The sequence below is a fragment of the Talpa occidentalis genome, unplaced genomic scaffold, assembly GCF_014898055.3.
Source record: "Talpa occidentalis isolate TD23 unplaced genomic scaffold, MPIMG_talOcc4v2.1 talOcc4.3, whole genome shotgun sequence".
NCBI lineage: Eukaryota > Metazoa > Chordata > Mammalia > Eulipotyphla > Talpidae > Talpa > Talpa occidentalis.
In genome coordinates this window covers 123349189-123366750 of record NW_023603184.1, presented here as the reverse complement: position 1 = coordinate 123366750, position 17562 = coordinate 123349189, and the positions used below count along the sequence as shown (strand labels likewise).

General features: G+C 40.8%; 1 protein-coding gene across 1 annotated transcript in view; it reads right to left on the bottom strand.

Annotated features, from left to right (window-relative positions):
• AOX1 (aldehyde oxidase 1) overlaps nt 1-17562 on the bottom strand; it is a 67271-nt gene that overhangs the window by 26072 nt on the left and 23637 nt on the right. Inside the window, exons 12-20 of the mRNA XM_037523799.2 lie at nt 17416-17509; nt 15699-15808; nt 14519-14703; nt 13408-13570; nt 11682-11774; nt 10125-10294; nt 9677-9803; nt 7562-7684; nt 3585-3681 (exon numbers count right to left, since the gene is read on the bottom strand). Coding sequence (XP_037379696.1) covers nt 3585-3681; nt 7562-7684; nt 9677-9803; nt 10125-10294; nt 11682-11774; nt 13408-13570; nt 14519-14703; nt 15699-15808; nt 17416-17509 — 1162 coding nt within the window. The remainder of the gene's footprint in view (nt 1-3584; nt 3682-7561; nt 7685-9676; nt 9804-10124; nt 10295-11681; nt 11775-13407; nt 13571-14518; nt 14704-15698; nt 15809-17415; nt 17510-17562) is intronic.

The window sequence follows — 17562 nt, the reverse complement described above, 5'->3', positions numbered from 1 at the left end:
CACTGAGATGACACAGGTGCTGGAATTATTTGACAAGATTTTACAGTAGCCCTCATAAAGATGCATCATTGAGCAATTACAGACACACTTGAAATAAGTGGAAAAAATATAAAATCTCAGCAAACAAATGGAAATTTTACAACTATAAAATACAGCAACCAAAATTTCAGGTGCTCAATGGATGAAATTAACAACAGAATAGAAAAACAGAGGGAATAATAAGTGAACAAGAATACAGAACAACAAATTGCCTAACCTGAACATCATAGAGAAAACAGATGGAAAAGAAAATGAATGGACCCCTAATAACCCATGAAATTGTAATAAAAGATTTAACATTTGTGGAATTCAAGTATTTGGAGACATAATGGCTGAAAATTCCCAAAATTTGGCAAAAGACATAAGCTTACAGATTTCAAGAAGCTGAATGAACTCAAAATAGGGAAAGTAAATCCAAACAAATCCATGTCAAGACACATCACAGTCCAAGCTTCTGAAACCTAAAAACAAAATATCTTGAAAGCAGAAAGAGAAAAGTACCACCTCACCTATAGAGGAAAAATACTAAAAGGGTAGATTTCTCATCAGAAACCATGGAGGCCAGAGGAACATAAACATCTTTTTCAAGAGATAAAGGATCTAGCGACTAAGAATCACATACCTAGTGAAAATACCCTTCAAAAAAAACCCAACCAAACAAACAAGAAACCTCAAGACAGTCTCAGATGAAGGAAAATAAAGAGGATGTATCTTAAACAACTCTATTCTAAAATGATGGCTAAGGAAGTTTGGAAACAGAAAAAAAAAATATTTTTTTAAGGAATCTCTCAGCAGGGAGGAGACAACATGGAAAGAATTAAATTACCTAATTACAATAGACTTGCCTTTGCTTCTTAAGTTTTATAAATTGTATTGCATGCAAAATTAAAACATTGCTTTGTGCAGTGCTCAGTGTAGTTGGAGGAAATTTTAAAGCCATTTATAAATGAAGGCAGGTAAAGGAGATCAATGGAAGTAAGTTTCTATACTTAAACTAATATTGCTACAAAATATGCTGTACACACACACACACACACAGAGATATACATAAAATTTAACACTTAGCACTACTACTAAAAAAAATAAAAAACCTACACAAATAGATACACTCAAAACCACTACATGGAGTTTTTAAAAAAATGTTCAAGTAACTGAGGAAGCCAGAGAAAAAATAAAAACAAAAAAATCAGAATAAAATTATGATCAGATATACTAGGTAGATGGCAGAACTTTCAAAAATTAAAAAATGTACCCAATAAATTTTGCAAATTGCTTGCAGGATATTCCCAAGGAAATCCTTTGTAGTCTGGACTTCCAATTTTATTTGAAATCTGAGTAAAGTATAGAAAAATGATCAGATCTTGTTTTTCTATAAAATGTAAAAATTAAAACACCAACAGATCAGATCCCAATTATTTAATCAACTTAATTTTTATCGAAGACTGCACTTTGAAAAGCCCACTTGTCAGTAGGCTCAAATTCATGGTTTGCAGGATTAGCAACTTCACCCACCCACTCAGAATTTAATTTGTTCAATATCTACCTCATTAAAAAATATAGAGCTAAACAAGGGACTATGATGATTGTTCATGGGTGATGTGGTGGTGGGAGTTTTATGGGATAACACCTGAGGGTACAAATATTGTACAAAAATGAACAAGAATGTAAGAAAAACAAATCAATAAAGCAAAGCTACAATTCTCAAAAAAAAACCAAACAAATAAACACAGCTAAAAGCCATCCTGCTTCACCTTTCAGGTGGGCAGATTTAGCACCTGTTACACGACACTGCTCATTCTGTTGACCCTATGACCCTGGTGCCCATTCTGCACCCTAGGGTGCTGCTCTCAACTCTCTAGGTTGGGAACCAATTTGATCAGCTAATCCCCAAGATCAAATTTTATCCCACTATGGGTTTAGGAGTGATTCCTCCAGACATATTTGCATTTTAATAAGATGCCCTTAAAGACTGAAAAGCTATTAAGATATGAAGGAGTCTATCTGTTTTACGTGCAGCAGAACAGCTTCTGGGGAAAATAATCTCAGTTTCAGGGCTCCCTGGGTCTCTTACAAATCCTGCTACAGAGATTGTCATCTGCACTCCCTACTATAAAGCCCATTCCAGCTAGAAGAATTTAAAGAGATAGATGAGAAACAGCATAATGTAAAGGAGAGAATGTGAACGTCAGAGTTGGCAAAGTTTGATTTGATTCTCCGTCAATCACAAGCCCCTCTGGTCTCAGCTGGCTCCATTTGTAAACAGTGATCTTTAATGTCCCTTGGTGCTCAGACACCACGGCTAGGGAGGACTGAAATAAATCTTCACAGTGGGTAAAAACACATGATCTCATGTCTTTTGAGAACACAGTTCTAAGACATGATATAATGCTCTGGTTATTTTATCTTTTAAATATTCTTTTTTTTTTTTTTTAACTTTGAGCACCAATTTTCCTATGGGGCAGATAAAATGCTGTTGTGATTATTATCTCCAATGACCTGTCATTGAAATAAGTAGTCAAAAATTCTTAATTCAAATGTCAATTGCAGAGAAAGGAAAAAAAAAAATTACCCGAACTAGTGAATCAAGATGATAACTTAAAAACAGTATAAATGCCTCTTTTAAAGCCCTATGTATCATTAGTATGCTTATCAATAGGGTATAGTGCAGGTTCTAATTTAAAATTCAAGTAAGAGATTGAACAAATTCCCTAACTGAATTAAATAATGAACCAAACTAGAAAAATATAAATAACTAAATTCTCAAACAAAACCATAACACAGCAAGAACAGAGGTAAGAACTTACCCAAGGGAGGAACCCCCTCAAACATAAATATTACCAAATGTTCATACCATGGACTGGCTATGCTAAAAATGCTCTTTCCTATTCTGCCCCTAAAACATACCCATCCTTCTAGGATTTACCACATTTTACTAAACCTATAAGTCCCCTAGAGCACTGTTAAAACTTGTCAAAAATAGTGTAGACTCCTGGGCTACCCTGGATCCTCCAACTCAGGAATTCCACAGGAACTTCTAGGCAGGTCCATAAACATCTTATTGTGAGAAAATCTGGGAGACACTGAGATTGATGAATGAATACCTGACAGTGTGTTAACCCAATAATAGAGAGCTTTTACAGAGAACAACAAAAGTACCTAAACTTATCAGCTATTGCTCACAGTCATGCATCTCTTACTGTGTGCCAAGCACACATGCATTATCTTTTATAATCTTCACAGTGGATCTTCAAGGCCAGTATTTTTTTTCCCCATGTTTTTTGAAACCAGGAGCCCAGGGTACTAAAGAATGCTGGCAGGGTGATGGCACAAGGTATCTTTTCAATAGCTTCCAGAAGAGATTATTCAGTAAGTCCACCATTGGCCTCAGGTTTAGCACAACTACAAAATTAGGGGCATGAAGGACATTGTGTTATCTGTGTGTTTGTGTATGACAATGTCTAGACAATAAACACGAAACTAGACAAGTTTAGAAGGCTCTAGGGTTGCTCCTCTCTCATCATTTTTTTTTTTTCTGATAGCTTTACCTTCTAGAGTTTGATCAGCCACTTTAAATGCTTCATCAACATTTCCACATTCCAGATTCTTTTCCCCTTCAAAGAAGGAGTTGTGCTGTATAGCTTCCTAGAAAGAGAACAGAAAAGTGAGGCAGGCTGGTGAGAGACCAGCCCATGGCAGTGCCCACAGCAGGGGTGTGTTTTGCTAGTCAAGGCAGCATTTCTTCCCTTCATCTAGAACACCCTATGCTCTCAGGATGACCACGGTGAGCTAAGAACCAGGCTTCAGAGACTCCCTAAGGAGCACGTGCATGTGTCCATGGAGTCAAGAGAAACCAAGTATGCTTTGGAAAAATCTGACACCTCGGTGGCCCCATATTCTTTTCATTCCACAACCCATTTTATGCAGCTAAAGTCATAGAGTAGAGCTTGTGCTCTGGATTTAGTCAGTTTTGCTATTCACTCCATTTAATAGTTCACCCCGCCCTTTGGGTCTATTACTTCATCTCTCCTAGAGGCCCCTCATCCCAGTATCTATTTCTGGGATCCCTGCCCTCACACCTGTCCAAGGGGCACCTCAAACTGAGCAGGTTTCATGTCAACATCCTTTATAAAATGGAGGTTATAATTGTGCATAGAGCTTTAGTAGGGTTTTGGTAAGGATAAAATGAAATGAGGAAGTAAAGTGTTTACACAGCAATTATTGAGTAGGTGCTCAATAATTGCTAGCTGAAAACAAAACCAAAAAAGCCACCTTAAAAAAAAACAACCCATTTTTTTCAAAATCAACAAAAAATTATGAACCAGAGACACTTTTTGGGGAGTGGGGGGCAGGAGGGGAGGGACTGCTGGGGTCAGAATGGGGGGGTTGCAATTGTATGGGGAATATAAAAATAAAATTTATTAAAAAAAAGAAATCATATTAAATTAAAAAAAAAACAACCCATTTTTTGAATGTAGGAAATGGCAGAATCCAATAGAATATTCTGTAAGGTATTTTGATAGATCTAGACACCTACTTGTGGCCAGAGGGAACCAGAGTTAGGAGAATTCCCAACTACCAGTAGGCTAAAAGTTAATGCATGGACAACATTTTGTGGTAGATAATGATAGCAGGAGTTAGCACGTCCTATTTGCTAGTGGACAAGGGATTATAGTGAGATAAATTTCTAGGAATAGATTTTTTAAAAAAATCAACCTGGATTATTGTAGCTACATTATAAAAGGACTTGTGGTGCCCAGACTGGACTTGTAATAGGATCTTATTTTCAGGGTTGGAGACCCCAGGTGCTCTGCCACCCTATGAAATGCAGTGCTCCTCCTGAAGGAGGGGATGGGGCTGACAGACAGGGTTGTCTTGATCATTTATTATTTTACAACTAAGAAATACAGCAACCAAAATAAAATTAACAACAGACTAGAAAGAACAGAGGGAAGAATGAGTGAACAAGAATATAGAACAACAGAAATTCCCTAACCTGAACATCAGAGAGAAAATAGACGGAAAAGAAAATGAGCAGAACCCTGGTAACATATGAAATTGCAATAAAAGATTGAAAATTTGTGGTATTTGAAGCATTGTGGTATTTGTAGCATTGAAGACATAAAGGGTGGTTTTAAAAAAAAAAAGGTGTTTTGGGGTTTTTGGGTTTATTTTTTTTAAACCAATGGGGCCCAGGTTCTTTGCTAGAGTGTTTGTTAATTACTTTGATGACTGACCATATGACCTTGGATATCCTGTGCTTTATATCCTTCATCAGAATGAGGATAGTAACAGTTTTTGCCTCATTGGATAGCTGTGAGCACTGAGTTAATGTGTGGAGTCTGTTTAGAGCCACGTGACCACAGTGAGTGCCCTGCAGGTGTTAGCGCTGGTCCTGTGCTGTTCATGATGACTAATGATGAATTCTGGCCAGGAACATATTTTTTTCACCATATCATCAGCCTGGCCTCAAGAGTTTTGATAAGAGCTTCTCCATTTAAACTACCAGAAACTCTAAAAAGCATACGGTAGATTAAGCCATCATGATAGTGACAGACATACATTTGTCTTTACCCTATTTCCTACTGAAACCAAATTCATATGATTTCTTATTAATCTAAGATTCAGATATTATTGGTTGAAAACCAAAGTTAAGTTTTACAAATCTCATTTTTAAAAGTTTGATTTCAATTTCACTTGCTAGTTGCTCTTTGAGTAACTTTGAGACAATTTCCTGAATGCTTCTTGATCAGGAAAGTGACCAAAGACTCTGAAGTACAGGGAACTAACCGGGCAGATTTCCCTGCTGTAAACTTTGGTTAGATCCAGTCTGTTCCAGTTGACTGACTTCGGAGAGCTTAACCTGTGACTAGGCAGGTCTTCTCCACAATGTCAAAGTTTGGCATTTGATGTTGGTGTTCTTTGGCAGACAAGTACTAATCTGCTGTTTGGTGTGGGGGAGGGCAGGGAGAAAGTGGTATCTATTTACAAACTTGAAATTTTATTTGGCTGATGAGTGGGAGGGAAGGGAAGACATTTAGCCACTGGTACTGGACAAAGGAAATAATTTCTTTTTTTTTTTTAAAGATTTATTTATTTATTTATACAAGCACTGGGTATAGTCAGAAGCACAGGAGGGTAAGAGAGAATTTATCAGAGCCAGAGTGGAGAACAGAACAGGCAGACCAACGAAATACACTGCTGAGGGGAGCAGCGGGCACTGCAGGAGAGGTCTGCGCACTATGTGGAGCCCTCGCTGGTGGCAGGGAATCAAACCGGCACTGCAGAGGCTGGGGGCAGCTTCGCAGCCCAGTGCTCAACCACTGCGCCACCAGGGGAGGCCCAGGAAATAATTTCTTATTAAAAGTCATCCTGATTTGATTTCATTGAAATCAAAGAATGTTTGTCTTCTTGTACTGATTTTAGTCTTAAAATAACTGAGGACATGGTCTAGAAACAAATTCTCTGTTCTTTGGCTACAGGACAGGAAACACACCCAAGGCCAAGTTCTCCAGGATACAATAGTCTTGAAAAGTCATTTCCTCATTTTCTGCCTCAGGGCATAAGAGCCACCACAGAACAATGTACTCATGAGAAGGTGAACCCCAGAGTACACTGCGTCTATGTACTTAATCTAATCTAGAGGGCTGCCTTCCAACTTTTAAGCTTTTATTGTTATAAGAACCAATGAAACATATGCAGAAGGAGACATTATCATTTCATGAAGATGACTTATAACCTTTATAAATTTTGAAGTCCATTTTAGAAAACAGCATAGGAAATGCAATTCTCCAATTTGTTTAGGTTGCCAAAGTACCTGCAGACACCTTAGGATCTATTTCTCATACTCATTTAAGATGTGAGTTAAAGGGTCTAAAAATTGTGCCTCCACTATTTGCTTCTGGGGGCATCATGCTGGTTCTCACTGTGTGCCTGGAGGCATCTGAGTGCCTTGAGGCCTTTGGGTGAAGGTCATACAGAGATGTAGGGCGTGTTCACTCTCCTGGACACTGCTGGTTGCTCACCTAGCATTCCTCTCACCTGTCCCTTTCCAGACAGCATTCAGATTTCTGTTGGGGTCTCTACCACTCCCCCATACAGTTTGTGCACTTCAAAGGAACCTGACACCCCCAACAATAACTGACAGCTCTCCCATTCCTCTGAGCAGTCCTTAATTCAGAGGTGACAGGACACTTAAGTGGCCTGGTAAGACAGCATGTCAGGACTCAGTGCTTGGAACACTGGGACAATGGCACTCTGCCTCCTTGGAGTGAGCTGGGGCCTCCTGCTGTCATCCTGTGATCGCAGGGGACACAAAGCTTGTGCTGTGGGTAGCTGAGAGGAGAAGCAGAAAATCAAGGTTCTTGCTGATACTGATACAGTGTGGGTTAATAAATTTCCTGTGTTTTGGAAGTCACCTTGAATCAGATTCTCTTTCTTATTACTATAGCCAAACACGTTTTGACTGACACACCGCTGACATCTGCTCTCTGGCACACCCCTGAACACCCCTGACCATCATTACCTCCATGGTTAGGATCACTGGCTCCAAATCTTGGTAGACAATCTTCACTTTTTTTGCAGCTCGCTTTGCCTGAACCTCAGATTCTGCAACCACGGCGCAGACAAGCTGGCCCACACAGGAAACCTACAACACAGAAAGACCTTTGATCTCCAGGTGGCCCGGCACCAGGTCCTCTCCTTTCCCTCATGCTCCTCTTCCCTCCTAGCACAAAGCTGGACTCATGGTGGATGACCCTTCATGTCTTTCTACAACGGCAGTGCCTGGCTTAACAAAGGCTCCCACAGGAAAGAGCTTTGTTAGAGTGGGCCTGCTGCCGGGAGCTTGAGACCTTATGTTGTATAACTGGGCTGCTGAGCGCCAGCTGGCCTCGGAGAGCCAGTACTAGCATGAGCAGTGGCTGTCCCAGCACCATCAGGGCCATGGTGAGAGGCAGCCTCTGCCCTCAGGGACACAGAGGAAAAGGGGGTCACAGCTCCTCTCTTCTGGAGAGGAGGGATGTCATCAGGGGGCACAACATTGCTGAGAGCAGATCTCTGCTCCAGATTGGTGCATCATAGGCTCTTCTGGAAGACATGCCACACGTCGGGCAGCCCCTTCCTCAGCTCACCTGCAGGTGGGTGAGCAGCCCACAGGGTTCACACAGGGACCAGAGCAGGGAGAAAACAAAATTAAGGCTCCAGAAAGGTCAAACAAACAGGACTTGAAGAAGTCACCACAACTGTTAAGTTCTCTCTCCCATCTATGCCACAATCCCAATTAGGACTTCATACTCACTTTTCAAAATTACTTTAGACAGTTAGGTCTTTCCTACAATGAGCATATATATGGTAGTTTTATCGTTTAAAAGAAAATGGTAGCAAAAAAAGAATTAAACTAACAAGCATTAGTTTAATTAAACATAATGTGATTAAATGTAATTAGAATGACAACAATTATGCTAGCAGTGATTCCCAGCAGCTCTGCTCGCTGTGCTCTATGGATGCCTGGTTTGGGCCGGTGACCAGGCGCAGGGACGTGGCCCCCAAGACACCTGCAGCCAGCATGCACACCGCACAGAGCAGGCACCACCATGCAGCCTGGCTTTGCTTATTTACGTAACATTTAGGCAAAGGCCACTATTCTCATTGGTTTTTGCCGGTGCCACACAGTCCAGCCTTGGGGGGTTCAGCTTGGGTTTCGGACTCTCAGTCCTCAAACATTCACTTATAAAAACGCAGTCTGCTATTAAGAGCCAGAAGGAGGGACTGTTCCAAATGAAGAAGTTTTGGGGGGTAAACACTGACTGAGAAGACTCAGGTATGCAGGACACTGCTGGACCCGGCCCTCCTGCAATTTCTGACAAGATACAGTAGCCAAAATTTTAATCATCTATAATTTTCAAGTGACAAGGCATCATTGTTTGTCCACTCATTTACCCTGCTACGGGCGAAGCAGAGTGTGGACGAGACAATTAATGAGATACAGGCCCTTGCTCAAGGAATTCTACTAAGCAGAGGAAAAATATGAGAGAAGAAACAAAAACATAAGCTTCACTAAGGTAGAAAGTGCACTAATGGTCCACTCTGCTGCTTCTCTAGACTTCAAGCTCTGTGAAGGCAAGACCATCTGGGTCTTATTCAGCTGTGCTGATTTGCCATAAGAAGCATCACTTAAAAACATCTGTTAGACACATGGCAGGATGAATGAGTCAGAGTGAGTTCAAAGAGGGGGAAAGAACTCCTGGATCCATGGGTAAGGAAGATTCCATTTCAACTTGGACTTGAACTTGGGACTCTGAGCCTGAGATGTTGGTGAGAATGAGCAAATAAAGTTAAGGTTCTTCTCTTCTCATTGATCCTTTCATATTACCTTTCATATTAACATCCCACCAACTTACTACTAGAAAATATAAAACACTACAGCATCCTTTCTATAACTAGTCTACTTCTTGACTTATGTGGATAATGAATTATTTGAGTCTATTTAATATCGGGAATATAGTTTTTAAAGATATGCATTCAAAGAGTATTGAAATCCTTTATGATGTGCCAAACATGATGCTACATTTAAGAAAAGATGCAGCACATTAACTGAGGAAGTTATTTTTAAGACAGAATGCCAAAGTGCAATACCTACCTCTTCTGTCTCCAGAAGTTTCTCAGGTTGGGATAAAGAGCTGAAGCAGTTTATTCCTTCAAGGTGTTTCTCAGCAATGACATCCACCACACCTGGCATGCTGAGTGCTTCTGACACATCAATGGACCTAGAAGGGAACACCCAGAGCAGGGCTTCGCAGAGCCGCTGCAGTGCCCAGGACCCGTAGAATGGGCTCACTTGCAGAATCAAATAGGGGACAGGTAAGATTCATCCAAAAAGCCTCAACCAGTTCACTCCTCGAAAACTGGGGGGAAATTCCTGGGATGATAACATTATTTTCTGGAAAGACAAATGGTAGCAAACCATCTTCATTCCATTTCACCTTTAATCCACATTAGCCATCACCAACAAATAACTTACCCTCATCACACCATCGCTTTTCATTAATGTGACTTACTGTCCACTGGGAGAGAACTTCGTCACTTACACTATCTTAGCATGAGCTCTTGAACTTGTTACAAAAGTCAAGAAAAGTTCCTGGTCCACAGCAGGCATGTCGTCACAGTAGACAGCTTCTCCCGTGGCATGCTTGATGCCAGACAGATGCATGATGGGATGGCCAATTGGGTCTTGAGTAAGCTGCTTGGGGTCTATCTTCTGTTTGACCAATAACCAACATACGATTTTTATAATAACAGTATGCATGTCTCCCATAAGAGGGTGGCTGTGTAATTTACAGGCAAATCAGAACAATTTTGAAAATGAAAACAGTATTATCAGTAACCTTGGGGCAATAAGCCTATTTCAATAATGCAATAGCCAAACTGGAATATTTAGCCATGGTGTTCTTATTTCTCCCTGACTGTTTTACTATAGACCACAAGCTTCTCTAATGCAAATACTAACTGTGTAAGTAAATGAATATAATCCTTTCTTCCTGATAATGTAAAATATACCCACTTGCCTTATAATGCTCAGGGATATCTTTAAATTTTACTATAAAAAATATTTTAGTTATATCATATATGGCACATGTATTTTGCAAAAGAGCATGATACATCATGATTATATTTTAGAGAAAATATTGAGGGGATGACTTTACACAGAAGAGCTATTTTTTGTAATAATTTGAATGATGATATCTAAGAAACAATTTGAATGATGGTATCTAAGAAATAATTGGTAAAACTCATAATTTCATTAATCCTAATAAAGAAAGAAGACAAAAATAATGATGGTATTCATTAATGATCTGAGTAATGTTTCACTTAAGCTAGGCTTTCTTGGAGACATATAGAAGACATCCTGCTAGCATTTAAGTTTCTGTAAATACCTTAAACATATCTCATTCACTAAAGTGGAAATTAAGAAACAGTCTATTTCCCAGTATTTCAGATATGAGAGTTGTTAGCTTTCTGAGCTTGTTGTTGAGAGAAGAACTAAAGGTAAGAAGGAAGGGGTTAAGAGAAATGATATAGGTCAAGCTCAGAGACTGGGGTGAAGACTATGGCTGCCACAGGTGGGGCAGCTGGTGATGGGAATGTGGGAGGTACAAATTCCAGGAAAATTGCCAGCCAAAAGCCCTGTGACTATTCTCTAAAAGGAGAGGGCAGCTCGGGGGCTTGGCTCGCTGTTTGAGGAACAGCTTATCTCCGGGGGCTGTGTTTTCTGCTCCTCTGGAGATGAAATCACAGCAGCCCCACGGCTTTGAGACAAAATGCGCCTTTGGTTGTGTTCTGCCTTCCAGGAGGCCAAGGACATAGAGTATGTTGCCAGCTGGCTCGTGTCAATGCTACAGGCCACACAACAAAACACAGGGCCTTCAAGAGCAAAGCACATTTTTTAAAATTATCATTGCTAGCTTTGTTTTGAATCACAATTCTTCAATGATTTTGGAATTTTAACAAATGCAAAAGGAGTTTTTGAGTTCACCAGAAGGGGAACTCAGCCATATATAGCATAAGAATCACTAAGCAATAAGTGGTATGTCCAGGTGAAGGAGGCATAATCTAGATATTTTAGTTTAAAAAAAAGAGTTGCGAACCTGGTACATTAATTGACGCCCACGATGTCTGGAATGAAGATCTTCTAAAGCGCTCTCATACTTGTCTGCAAGAGTAGGATAGTAAACAGGGTCCTGAAAAACAGAACCATTGCCGATATTTTAAATGTGCCTAAATGGTCTTTGAAGGGATGCTACATGGTTCTTAGCAAGTAGCTCTACTCTGAAGTCTAATTTTCACTAAATATTCACCCAAGAAGTCTAGAAGCACAAGCAAATCACCCTCCAGGACACACCCTGTGCAAGAGCCACCCATCCCAGTACACATTGGAAGAACAGCGTGAATACAGTAGGTCGCTGACTTCCAACATCTCCATGTTTCTTATGAGTCTGTCTCAGGCTTTCCTCAATGATTTGAGGGCTTACAAAGCAGGAGATGGAAGCTAAATAAATGTGGAATATAGAGGAACCAAATAAAGAGTCAAAGACAGACTTTGAAAGCTAACCATAGATATGAGGCATCCAGGAGGGAAGGGGTTGGAGATGGGTGAAAACAGGGGTGGGGAGAAGAGACAAGGGACTATGGTGATGGTCTATGGGTGCTGTAGTGATGGGAGAACTACACTTCTATACTGTCCAAAATTTAACAACGATGTAAGAAAAATGTACCTCCAAGTAAAAAAGATTTTAATAGGAAATCAAAGCTAACAAGGGCCATTATCTTTAATTATCAAGGAATATTGAATAGAGGAAGTTTAATGGAAGGTTTCAGACTACAAGGTGAAAGCTTAAAATTAAACCACTTGATTCACTAACCCCCCAAAATTTGTTATTAGTTTACTATTAATTGGAAGAGTCTACAATTGGCTTTACTTTTTCTCTTTATTTACCAGGTGATAATATGTTGTCTACATTGACATCAAGTTTCCATTCTCCAAAATTTGATACACCCTTCTGGTTCTCCATTGTTCCCATGTATAATGAGAAGACATCCCAGAAGGAGTGATAAGAGAACTTTTTGTCTCCTATTTAAAGTGACCATAATGATTTCCAGGCCACATGAAGGATGTCCTTGATGTCTGGCCTAATTTGGTCAGCTGGTGTGGCATGGGATTTATGAAGTCAATATGTTTAAGTCCCCTTTGGATTTAGCAAATTTTCTCTGAGAAATGTCTTTACTTATGTCCTCCCTGGCCGACAATTGTGACTCTAATCTTTTGTCAAAAGGGAGACCAGGGTGATGCTTGCATGATGACAGCTGTTAGGGCAGCCTCCACTAGACGGTCTTCATCACATTCCTCTGAAGCTCTAGGGCTGTTCAGAGCAGAGCAAGCCCTCCGCCTGCGATGATGCAACTCACAATAACCTTGCAGAGCAGCTGCCATCATCATCTCATAGGCGAGAGAAATGAAGCTGAAGACAGCCAGATGTAAGAAGGTAAACAAGCAGAAGAAATGCTGTGCTTTGCTTTCTCTCTTTGTTTACCTTGTGAATAATTCAAATTATTCACAAGTTTTCTGTAAACCATCTAGACAACAGGTGAGAAACAGAATAACCAAACCCTCATAATTCTGTGCTCTACTTGTGATTCTTTTCCAAACTTACACTGTATCAATGGACAGCCTGCCATATGCCCAGCCAGCCTATGTGTCTGTAGTTTGGGTGGTCTTGTCTGTCCTATAACCACTTGGCAGGGGGCCGTTGCCTCTGCGTTAGCTATCACTATAGCTGCCAGTAACATGGACTACTACGGCTCAGATCCATTTACCATTCTCTTCAAAATCTGTGACACTTCCAGGTAGAACTTGAAGAGGAAGCTGATGATGAGTGTCCTCCTGAACTCCACCTTTCCACCTGGAGCCGAACCTGGAAGGGAGACTTCGTCCAGCAGCAGCCTGCAAGCCTCGTCCAGCATCTTTTCATTCCAGGGCCTGTGGGAGTCGAAAGAGAAGTCTCCTAGCCTCACAGGACTCATTGCCTCACAGGTCAGTAGCATCAAGCTCATGCAGGAATGAGTGCACACTTGAGTCAGTCTACCTAAGCTCAAGTCACAATCTACCACTCCCAGGATACCTGGTCTGGGTCCCCCAGTGCCTCATCTGTAAAAGGAGGATCATAATAGAACTCGTGTCATGCAATGGTCACAAGAAAGAAATGATACTCCTGTAAGGTTCTCAGCCCAGGATTAACTGACCCCTTTATTAAAAGTGGTTCTCTTTTATGGGTTCACTCATTCAATCCTCCCAGTGGCCTGTGAGGCCAGGATGATCATCTCCCTTTGACAGACAAGGAAACCGAGATACCATCAGGTTAAGTAAGCTGACTGATGCTAATAGGGGTTGAACTGAGATTCGGACCCGGCCATCTGACTCAAATTCATGCTTTTAATCATTACTCTCTATTACTTCTGAGATGGCAACCAGTACCTAACAAATGCTCAGGATATATTGGCTATAGTATTACCGTTAGAAATGAAAAGCCAGGTGAACAAATGCATTTGGCAATTTATCATAAAACCAACTCTCATAGCCTATTTTTCATTGTGGCAAATTATTCTCTCACAATAAAGAATACAAATTGACTCATTTTGCTTACTGTGTCTATATGACATTCGGAGGTGGGAACTCTCTCTCTCTCTCATGCACGCGCGCGCGCACGCGCGCACACACACACACACACACACACACACACACACACACAGACTGTATGATGCTCACTTCGGAATCCAGCAAAATCAAGACATACAGAAATAACCATGAAATTTTGCTAGGATACCAAGCCATTAAGTAAGGAGGTAGTAGGCATTTTTCTCCCTGTGACAGTCTGGCACCCCAAAAAGAGCTGCTCAGTTTCTTGAGTGTAAGGACACGACGCTGTACCTTCCAATGAGTTTCTGGCAGGCCTTCTCTGCACAGATGGTGGTTGGACCGACACCCCCGTAGGAAATGGACAACTCTCTAATGATGCTGTCTCCATCTCCAAAAAAGACTCTCATTCCTGAATTGACGGTCGCGAGGGCATTCTGTTGCCTCTGGGCTTGTCGGAAAGCTGACACAAATTCCCACTGAAAGCAGAAGTTCAGAGGAACACGTAGACACACACTCGCTGAGTGAAACTAGCAGGGGCCATTTATGGGTGTTGCCTGCTTTGAGCATCATCACACTGTTATGGGCTCAATTGTGAACCTTTCAAATTGCATGACAAGTCCTCATCTCCAGAACCTCACAGTGTGACTGTACTGGGGGTAAGGGTCTTTAAACAGGTAATGACAGTAAAATGAGGTGATTACAGAGGCGTTAGATCAACAAGACAGGGGAAATTTACACAGACACGAACAGAGCAAAAACCGTGTGAAGACACAGTATGCGCTCAGCTATAAGCCAAGGAGAGAAGCCTTAACACAAGCCGGCCCTGGCAACACCCTGATATCAGACTTAGCTTCTAGATGATGAGGATGTAAATGTCTGTTGTTCAAGCCACCCCGTCTGTGGCTCTGACTTATGGCAGCTTTAGCAAACTCAGATGCTTCTGTGGGGGAGACTTGATCAGTCTTGAAGTGATAGCATAATTAGTTGAGAGTCATTTCAGATCTTGAAAGCAAGATTTAATCCTGATACTTACTCTGAAGTCCTTCTTTTTCCCACTAAATTCTATTGCCCAAGTATTTTCTTTTAGCTACTTTCACACACACACCTCACCCCCAGATAAAACTAGAGATATATTTTTTCAAACCTTATTTAGGGAAAAGCCTAATGGAACAAAGACTTTTTAAAACTCTATAAGAAAGTAACATTAAAGTTTGGGGTGAGGAGAAGAGAGCGAGGGAGGAAGAGGGAAGGAGGGCAGAGGGGAAAGGAGAGAGGGAAGGAAGAAAGGAAGGAGAGCTCTGATTCCAGGAATGGCAGAGGGACACCCCCAGTAAAACGGACTATTCACACATCATCATCATTTCCACTGAAACACTCAACACCTTTTCTTAACTCACTGTACCTTGGAATTAACAAGTCATGGGCTCACAGGTAAAACCAGGAAGTGGAAAGGACTTTAGGACATTCTTACCTTCCTGGAGTAGGGGATGTTCACTGAGACCAAGATTTCTTCAGGCTTAAGATCTGCATCTGGGCACTTTCTGAGAAACTGCTCATTTAAAGGAATCTGTCGTCCTCCTTCTGTTGAAAAAAAAAAAAAAGACACTTTCCATAGAATCTGTTCTGTCAATTAAACAATCCAATGCTTGGGAAATAATTCTACCAAAAACCTGAGGAAATCAATTGTTCAGGAAAAGAATTGTTTTCCCTATGCTAAATACATCTTTCACCCTTTAAGAGCGTCTTACAACCTTCTTTCCTCCAGGTTAGGTCCCACTTTTTTGTCTTCTTTGTTTGCTTGTAAATTAAAATTTCTAGCAAAACAGCCCAGAGGTCAGGAAGGACAGGATTTAGCAGTCTTCTTTATGAACAACACAATTCATGTTGAACTTCATAAGTATGGAGTATTATTAATATCCCTTTTGATATGCTAATCAATTCATTCAACAAATGTTTATTGTTTAACCCGGAGTATTATTAGGTACAATCATGAATAAGTAAATTACCTTTGATGAATTTTTATAATGATAAGGTGCTGTCTTATTTGTTTATATGTTCTTTCAGCACTTAAAGAATTTCTGTTCTTTAATCAATATATGGGAGTGAGGAATTAAGGTTATAATGATATATGACTTTGGGGTGAAAGATAAGAAGCTTTTGATGTTCATCTTCACATCACAAAACTGTTTGCCATTATATGATTTTTTTTCAAGGGATGTTTCCTAAACTGACAACTCTGCATGCAAATTTTCCTCTTTAAAATAGTTTTGTGATTGAGATGATATAAAGAACAGATATTTAAGAGTGGAGGTAATGGAAAGCTAGTTCATATTTTTTAATGGGAAAAAATTATGGAGGATGAAATAGGACTTTCTAGTAATTGTTGACCAAGTTGGAATGCAAGAAATAAATTAAAATTGCTGAACTCAGTTTCAAAACCAAAACGCAAGTAAATAAATGTAGAATGAAGCCCAATCAAAAAGAAAAGGACCTGCCGCCTTCAATGAATGACTGGGTAGAGTACATGACATGTTACAGGGTCACAACACTCCTGTTGCACCTGGAGGAAGTCCTGTACCAAAGGGCATAGAGCGTCTCAACAGCCTACAGGCACATTGGGACACTGACCAACACAGCAACTAACCAACACAAGTGTGTTTGATGTTGGATGACCAGTTCAGGAAAATATCTAGCACAAGTTTCAAAGAGAAAGAGGTGAAGACATTGGGAGTGTGTGGGATTAGACCCAGACTGCTGAACTTTCCAGGCTCCAGAAAGGCAGAGAGAACTGTTACTATTGTAAGGAATAGCTATTCTCAAAACTAGACTTCCTGAGTCTCCAGAGACAAGAGATAAGATGAGCGGGTTTTGGGCTTCCCCTGGTGGCACAGTGGTTGAGCGCTGGGCTGCAAAGCTGCCCGCAGCCTCTGCAGCACCAGTCTGATCCCTGGCCAGCTGGCGAGGGTCCCACATGGCGCGACAGACCTCTCCTGCGGCGCCTGCTGCTCCCCTCAGCAGTGTATTTCATCAGTCTGCCTGTTCTGTTCCCCGCTCTCTCTCTGGTGAATTCTCTCACCCTCCCATGCTTCTAACCCAGTGCTTATATAAATAAATAAATAAATCTTAAAAAAAAATAAAAAAAAAAAACCATGAGCAGGTTTCATAACTCCCACGGAATTACCACTTACCTTTTGATAGCACGTTGAGGGTGCAGTTGCCCACAGCCAGGAGGGGATTCAGATCTGAATCTAGATGCCTGCTCATGATGTGGCCACCTAAGGACTATAAAATAGTGAATTGTTTGCACAACAGTTGTAATTATTAAAATACAAGGG